Consider the following 8,739-nt stretch of genomic DNA (forward strand, 5'->3'; position numbering starts at 1 on the left):
TATGTATTTGTATGGAATATTAATTCATTCCCCTGTATTTAGCATTGGTTACAAATATAAAATAACAATTCCGTCTGTCATTTGATTTTTCATTTAACCTCTTTCAAACTCGGTATTAATAAATAAACAAAACTGAAATTCCGTCTGTCATTTGATTTTCATTTAACCTCTTTCAAAACTCAGTATTAATAAATAAACAAATTGAAGTGTTGCCTTTAAAGCATGCTTAATTAGCAACAAGAGTTATGGCTCAAATTCTATGATAGATAAAATTTCAGTAATTGAGAATCAGCTTGGCAAATATGGTAGTGGGTCAGGTTTTTCATCCGTGTGTCGGTTATTGGGAGATATCAAACTGATAAATATATGTCATGAGGTTGAAGTCAGTCGCCAAATATCCTTTGTCATGATCACCGAATATCTAAGCAAAATGTGCGGCTGAAGAGAGAAGAGGCTACGTGCATGATGTGCATGTATTAATTTAGGGTACACATAACGAGAAGTGGCGTCCGGTTACGTTGAAAACAATTAAAGGGACATAGTCGCCAAAAAGCAGTGAACTTCAGGTCTGTTGGGGTTGGTGGGGTGGTTTTTATTCCCGTAGAGGTTCACGTGACGTCCGCGGGGGCATAAGCGTGGAGTCGATTTGGGGTCGGGGTTCAAATGAAGGGTTTCGTAAGAGTTCACATTGACGTCACGGGGTTAGGAGATGGGAGTCGATTTGGGGTCAGGGTTGGAAGGATGGTTTATTCCCATAGAGTTCACGTGACGTCTGCGGGGTAGGAAAGGTGGAGTCAATTTGGGGTAGGGGGTTGGAAGGATGGTTTTATTCCCGTAGAGTTACGTGACGTCACAGGAGGTAGAAAAGTGGTGGAGTCAATTTGAGGTCGGGGTTGAATTGGTGGTTTTATTCCCGTAGAGTTGCGTGACGTCTGGGAGTGCGGCACAAAGTGGAGCCAGGTTGAAGGTCGGGGTTGAAATGTTGGTTTTATTCCATGGGGTTACAGGTGGCCACGCCCCCAAAGAGTGGAGTCAATTTGAGTCAGGGTTGAATTGGTGGTTTTTATTCCCGTAGAGGTTCGTGACGTCACAGGGGGTGCAGCAAAGTGGGAGCAGGTTGGGGTCAGGGGTTGAAATGTTGGTTTTATTCCGTAGGGGTTACAGGTGTGCGCTAAAAGTGGAGTCAATTTGAGGTCAGGGTTGAATTGGTGGTTCTCCCGTAGGGATTACGTCACAGGGAGGTGCGGCAAAGTGGAGCCAGGTTGAAATTAGGGGTTGAAATGTTAGTTTTATTCCCGTAGAGTTACAGGTGGCCACGCCCCCAAAAAGTGGAGTCAATTTGAGGTCAGGGGTTGAATTGGTGGTTTTATTCCCGTAGAGTTACGTGACGTCACGGGGGTGCGGCAGTAAGCCAGGTTGGGAGTCAGAGGTTGAAATGTGGTTTCTTCGTAGAGTGCAGGTGGCCACGCCCAAAAATTGAAATTAAATTTGTTGAGTCAGAGTTAGGTGGTGGTTTATTCCGTAGAGTTAGCATTGACGTCACGGGGTGTGTGGCAAAGTGGAGCCAGGTTGGGGTGGGGAGTTTGAAAATGTTGGTTTATTCCGTAGAGTTACAATTGTACGCCCGAAAAAGTGGAGTCAATTTGAGGTCAGGGTTGAATTGGTAGTTTATTCCCGTGAAGTTAACGTGACGTCCTGGGGTGCAGAAAAGTGGTTTCATTCCGTAGAGTTACGGTGTCCACGCACCCCACTCCCTTTCCGACCTCATGTACGTTACATGAGCTTATATAAGACCTCAGTGAGTCAGGGTGGCAGCACCAGCTGCACCTCATGTACATATGTTAGTTCATGTCACCATTACACATGGAGCTTATAAGACATCACGGAGTCCATTTGGGAGTCATGGGTGGCACCTCCCCTAATATGTGACTCGTAACATTACATGAGCTTATAATGCAACATGGAGTCGATTTGGGGTCAGGGGTGGCCACGCCCACCAGAATAGTGGAGTCTATTTGGGGGCCTTTTGGGCCTCATGTATGCGTATGAGCTTATCAGGAGGGGAGGGCTAGCCACGCCCCTTTTGGGGTTGGGGGCGTTGCCGCACTTTTTTAGGCCTCACGTGCGTACATGAGCTTATCAGGAGGGAAGGGGTGGCCGCTTGCTTCAGGGCTTGAGGTTAGAAAAGTGGAGTCTATATGGGGTTTTTCCTCTACTTTTATATTTTTTTGTTGTCCTCTGATCTTTATGAATGTGAGTAAAGGGTGGAAAGATAACATCCTAGTCAATTGGACTGGACAGTGAAGATATATATGATTCAGCTGATATGGCACAAGGCAGAGTGACAGTGAGTCAAAAAGAGGATTGGAAGCCAGTTGAGGAAGTAACTGAGTAAAAATATGAAAACTGCTTAGACTTTCGCCGTTAATATTACTTTCGATTCTCAGTTTTAAGACTTGATTTACTCTCCCTCAGTAAACTCTCTTCTCCCACCTTTACGCAACTATTCCAGTGAGAATACAAAACACTTCTCTCAAGTAACATTTTTCTCTCCTTAGCTTCAACTTCGTCATCTTCCCTAAGAGGAGAACACACAAGGAAGCCCAGCATCTCTGCCGTAGCCTCAAGTCAACGATAGCACTTCCTGGCAACCCTGGAGAAAACAGTCTCTTGTACCGTGGTTCAGAACCTTTCGTTGACGAGTGTCAGCCTCATAACCACGCCACCGTTTTCATGTGGCTAGGGACCACCAGGGGCCAGGACGGGACATGGACGCGTCAAAATGTAAGGTTTCATTTGGAGGGACAAACATTTGAGTGAGAATGATGACCATAATGATTATTAACTAGGCCACAACTGCATGCTTGCAAGAAACATACATCCACTACTCCACTCTTCTCTCTCTCTTCTCTCTCTCTCTCTCTCTCTCTCTCTCTCTCTCTCTCTCTCTCTCAAGGATTCTGAACGAAAATGAATATGAAAAATGATGAGCGTATGACAGAATGGGAGATAGTGTTCAGTAGTGTTAAGAATGTATGCATATCAAATAGGAATTTTGATGACAAAATTGAAGTGTTGAGAATGTGCGTGTGAAAGCTGGTTCGTTGTAAAGGCAGATATAAGACACAACGATATTTTTTCTCTATTACCTGTTCACAGCGGAAAAGTTGGGTCAAGAACCCAAGTTATAACGTTGGCTCAGCAGTTGATTCATTGTTGCCTGGTGACAATCACAACAATTTGCAAAGAATGATATTGTTGATAAGTACTATAGGTACTGGGAATAGAGATTATAACGCTAATATTGGAAAATGAAAGGATGTGAAATGTGAAAGTAAATGAAAGCGGAAATGCCTAAGGTGAATGTTAGCACGGATGGATGGTGGATGCTGACTCGTTCAGGATCTTGAAATTAGATGTTACAGAGGGTGGTATAATGTGGGAAGAGATGAATCATAAAGAAAGCAAACATATAAGCAGTAGGAGCTCTTGCGAAGTCGTTGGATGAAAAGAGCGCCAAGAATGGCAAGAGTTGTAATGTACGAAAACTATTGGAAATTTTTTGCAATTTAATGAGGGAAGTAGGAAGAGATTGGAAGAAGGTGAAATACGTTGTCCGCAGAGTATGTTTGAAGTAGGAAATTAAAAGTGTAACAGAGTATGGTGTAAAATATAAATGTCTAGAAAATGAGAGGAAAGAGAGGTATAAGATTACTTTGTGAAAGGATTAGCCAGAGTATTAAATGCAGAGGCACTAATGTCCAAAAAGTGTATGGTACCGCTGGACAATGACGTATACGACTATGAGTGATGTCTAATAATAATAATAATAATAATAATAATAATAATAATAATAATAATAATAATAATAATAATATTATTATTATTATTATTATTATTATGTATTATTATTATTATTATTATTATCATTATGTATTATTATTCCCCATCTTCACTGCCCTCAATAATTTTATTTTGCAGGGCGACCCTGTGACCTACAGCAACTTTCTCGCAGAACAAAAACGACCATGTGCAGGCTTGAAGATCCCTCCGAACCGAGAGGAATGGCATGACGTCTCCTGCTCCTCAACGTACAAGTTCTGTGCCACCTGTCAAGAAGAACAACAACCCGTGGTGCTAAGGATGCGAGGTCTATGCGACTCCATCCTTCACGAAACTTTCTTCAGGATGGGGAACCAGTATGGCGAAATGATTCTATTCAGGTGAGTTGGCTTAAGGACTGTTGGAATTCAGAGAGAGAGAGAGAGAGAGAGAGAGAGAGAGAGAGAGAGAGAGAGAGAGAGAGAGAGTAAAGTAGAAGCTAATGTCTCTCTGAGAATGGTGGGGAGATGGTGTCACCTTAGTTGGCTAATGTGTTTGAAATGATAAATCAAAAGTTTTTCGAAGCTATTTACGTTCCTTTCTTGAATTTTTGCAAAAGGAAAGAAGAGCTTTGAGATTACCTGTCAGTAGGGCGGAGTGCTCGAAGCTTTCGCAAATTGCAGCTTTGCCTATAGACATACAAAAGTATAAGTCAGCTTCAGTCTTCAAATCTTGCTGTCATAGTAACATATCAGTAAAACAGCAGGAAGATTTTACTTTCGTTTTCATAGACTAAAAAACTTTAAGATCACCTGACTAAACGTCTGCAGAGGTTTAGAGTTTACCTGGCTTTGAGATCTTATCACAAAGCCTGATGGAAATTCTCATCTCTCTCACAAAGACTATAAGGACCTTTTAGCTCACACGAAAAGAAAGATCATTGAAGTCTTTAGCTTACTATCATAAAACCAAAGCTGGTAGGATTCTTCAGACCCCACGAAGGTTTCAGGACCTTCTAGCTCGGCAGTATGCATAGGCTTAGGAGGGTACTTCTTGTCCTCTCATTAGTACATTTCCTCCCAACTTCGTTAGCAGAACAGATAACTTGACCGTGCTATTATATGTTTTGGGAGACATTTGAGAACTTGCAAAATTATGTCTTATTTGAACTTTTTCGCTAAACACATAAGGCTAAGAATTTTTAATGAAGCATTTTGACATGAAAGTCAGTGCTTACATATTTAGATTCTAAAAAGCATAGTTAATAAGCTACCTAATTTTTTCAGACTGATTTTCTTATATTTAATTTACAGTCTTCTCTACTGAATAAACAAAAGATGAGGTGATCATTGTGGTACTTTCCTCGTCTTTTCATTAACAATGAAATCTTTGTTTCAGAGGATTCACAAAATACAACATCGTGTACGACAATGTTGGAACGTGGGTTCTGCTCGACGTCTGGACTGGAAATGTTCTGGCCAAATTCTTTACCTATGATGATGAGGTCCCTTTTGGCAAGAGGACCTGGTGGACCACGACCGACTTCGATATCTGTCAAAACCCCTCAAGTAAGTGGCGATGCAAATGTACACAGTCACACATACAATGGAGTGTTTTTATTGGTATCAGATCTTTATTGGTATCAGATCTTTTTCACTGAGTTTCGAATGAAATAGTTTAATTTTCTTTCAGATTTTCCTTACTGATTCATTTGCGTGTTGGTGAATTTCAAGCTGTGCATCAGCTAAACATCATTTTCACAAGTCTGACAGAAGGTAGAGGTAGATCATTAGAACCATCCCCCCCACCCCAACCTTTCCTTTATTCTATTGAATCATTCACGTAGCTCATTCACTTATACATTAAGTCAGTCTTTCATTTGGGATTTTTTTCCAGTCACTTAAGCAATACCCATCCCAGCGTTCTCTTCTTTTGCTAGTGCATCTTCATTATACTTTTCATCACACCTTTTTTTGTCTTGTTCCTCTCACTTACCTTAGTTTCTGTTCATCCTCTCACTAACTTCGCCAACTCTTCCAACCTCTTCAAATAGTCTTCCTAGAAATCTTCTCAGTTTATTCTGTACAGCATCCATACAAGTCCTCCGCAGTTTCTGAATAAGCATCGTCTGGAACTCTTGCCTAAAATTTCTTCGATCGTCCCAGCAACTTCTTGTCTAATTGTTGCAGGTTATTACCCAATTTCTTGAGGTTTTTCTTTCATAATCCGTGATTCATTTTCTTATATGTTTTTTATGTAAAGTTTGAGCATAATATAAAAAGCCTGTGATGTTGATATGTATGTTTGCAGGCTTTAAGGTTCTACTCTTTTCGAGGGCGTGGGAGGAGCTTTTATTATCGTATGAACTAACGTTCACTATAGTAAAATATTTATCTGTCGTCTTGTTTTAGCTCTCATAAGAAATCAGTAGTTTTCTTGATCATATTAATCAAACAATCAGTTAATATCCATAGTATTTCTACTTACCTATTTATCGGATAAAAGTGTTCACATGTGTGTGTGTATGCGTGTGTGAGAGAGGCTGTATATACCTCATTGAAGAGAGACTAGATACACTGTACAAAAAGATCACGATTTGTCGTTCCTGGGGTTTTGTGACGGAAAGCTCCAGTACAAGCTAGTCCTATCGATCTTTCTGTCGAAAACACCGTCCATAGTTTTTATTTTTATCGTTGTATTCCAGACACATCGATGCAGCTGTCGCTGTCAGCGTGCTATGAATGGGAATACAGCTGCAACGATGGCAGCTGCGTTAACTTGTCGCAGCGGTGCGACCAGCGAGTGGACTGCCCAGACAACAGCGACGAAGTTGGCTGCGAAAAACTCTGGAAACCAGCTGACTATCTTGGAGCCCTTCCGCCCCCTGGAGTGCAGCCTGGAAGTGCCCTCCTCCTTAACGCCAGCCTTGGCATTCAAGGTTTTTCCAAGGTAATGTTTGCTGTTTTTGTACAGGAAGCACCTTGTTACATCATATGTCAGAAAATCATCTAGTTAGAATTACATCAGCCAAACCACCAGGTTATAGTATAGGCCAGAGACATTAACATGCCGAAATCTTCTCAGGTCACGTAATACAGAGTTCTCTGCAGGTCCTGCCATGCTGAGTTTGCCTTGGGGTTGAGGCTGGGTAGGGGTGAGATAGCAAGGGGGGTGGTTTGTGCTTAGAATGGAAACCCATTCTTGATAGGTAAAGGAAGGAGGGAGAAAAGAAAGCGCACCAGGAAAGGGAGAATAGATTAGGCCAACCTGCTTAAATTTATGACCACTCGAAGTCCCGTCTTCTTGGTATTGCTCTCTCATCACTGCACGCAGGTCACTGTGAGGTCAGTTTACGTAGTTTGTGTCAAGGAGAAACCTTTCCGGAATCTCTGGCTCCACAGGATAATCGATTGTTTCTGCCCTCACGAAGTCTCTCACACTCTGGTATGATTTCTCAATTCAGAATTGAGAAATTTCTGTACTTCTAATACAGCAAACAGAAAAAGCCTAAGCTACAACAAATGGATAGCAGAACCTTGGAGAGCGAGAATTGTAATATCCTACTACTAAGGAGCTACGATACTGACGAAAAACACTGAAAGACAATTATAAAATATATAAGAAGCACCTTATTTTGAAAACGTACAAGGGCCCCCAGAGAAGGAATTATCCTTGTGGAGGGCTGTACATAAAACCAAACAAAGTGAAACAAAGTGAAGCAAAGTAAGTAACTTTAACTCGGACCAAGGGGTATGAACGGAGGAATGACACAAAGTTAAAATCGGCAGGGCTGAGGGTCTTTTCTATTCTTGTGCCTCCGCCTTGGCATGGATTTCTGTCCTCCATACGTGATGCCCAGATGTAGACATGGGCATGGCAGTTGCCTCTGATTAGTGGAAGGCCTTAATCTGCTTTTGGGTTCCATCCGCCTTGTCATCTAGAGCTCTCTACATTCTGTTTGTTACAACCTGGCGCTCTTGCTCCCAGAGGACGCTGCTCTTCTAAAATACTCCCGTAGGGGGTTAGTGCCGTCAGTGCACCTCATGCGGTGCAATGTAGGCATTACTTAAGGATCTTTGCAGGGTCCCTTCGTCCCCTAGCTGCAACTGCTTTCATTCCTTTTACTGTATTTCCGTTCATATTCTCTTTCTTCCATCTTACTGTCCACCCTCTCCTAACAAATGATTCATAGTGCAATTGCGAGGTTTTCCTCCTGTTACACCTTTCAAACTTTTACTGTCAATTTCCGCTTCAGCACTGAATGGCCTTAGTTGCCCCAGTGCTTGGCATGTATGCCTGAAATCTCTAAATCAATCAATCAATCAATCAGTTTTCTAAAATACCTCGCCTTGCGTTCATGTCTTTCTTACGTAGAAATTTCGGGGGCCCTGATTGACCACCTGTCTGCTTCCAATTACCATTTAAATCTTGGACAATTCCATTATAATAGTCTCAAAATAATGTTGACAGCTTTAAAACAATTAATGTAAGGTTCAAGCATCGTAACAGGATGCACTGGCAGTAAGTACCTATCTATATTAGCATCAAGTATGGTCAAGTATATGGCATATCAAACACTGATGAAACCCACGTAACAATTTTTGTTATTCTGTTTGTCAGTTTTTCGCATTTATCATATTCATATCGTTACTGTCATTGTTGTCAAATTAAATATGGTCAATTATATAATGCCAGATATCACGAGGACGTTCATTTTTGTCTGATTTCAGATCAACATTCGAGACATGAAGTTGATTGTAGACTTCACGATGAAAATAGAATGGTCCGACACAAGGCTGAGGTACAAGAATCTCAGCCCCTTGAGAGATCTGAATTACATTGAGGTAAAAGAGAGAGAGAGAGAGAGAGAGAGAGAGAGAGAGAGAGAGAGAGAGAGAGAGAGAGAGAGAGAGAGAG

General features: G+C 41.6%; 1 protein-coding gene across 1 annotated transcript in view; it reads left to right on the forward strand.

Annotated features, from left to right (window-relative positions):
• LOC136827749 (uncharacterized) overlaps nucleotides 1–8,739 on the forward strand; it is a 51,432-nt gene that overhangs the window by 39,951 nt on the left and 2,742 nt on the right. Inside the window, exons 7-11 of the mRNA XM_067085209.1 lie at nucleotides 2,559–2,784; nucleotides 3,982–4,223; nucleotides 5,221–5,390; nucleotides 6,527–6,771; nucleotides 8,553–8,666. Coding sequence (XP_066941310.1) covers nucleotides 2,559–2,784; nucleotides 3,982–4,223; nucleotides 5,221–5,390; nucleotides 6,527–6,771; nucleotides 8,553–8,666 — 997 coding nt within the window. The remainder of the gene's footprint in view (nucleotides 1–2,558; nucleotides 2,785–3,981; nucleotides 4,224–5,220; nucleotides 5,391–6,526; nucleotides 6,772–8,552; nucleotides 8,667–8,739) is intronic.

This window comes from Macrobrachium rosenbergii, chromosome 42 (genome assembly GCF_040412425.1).
Source record: "Macrobrachium rosenbergii isolate ZJJX-2024 chromosome 42, ASM4041242v1, whole genome shotgun sequence".
Lineage (NCBI taxonomy): Eukaryota > Metazoa > Arthropoda > Malacostraca > Decapoda > Palaemonidae > Macrobrachium > Macrobrachium rosenbergii.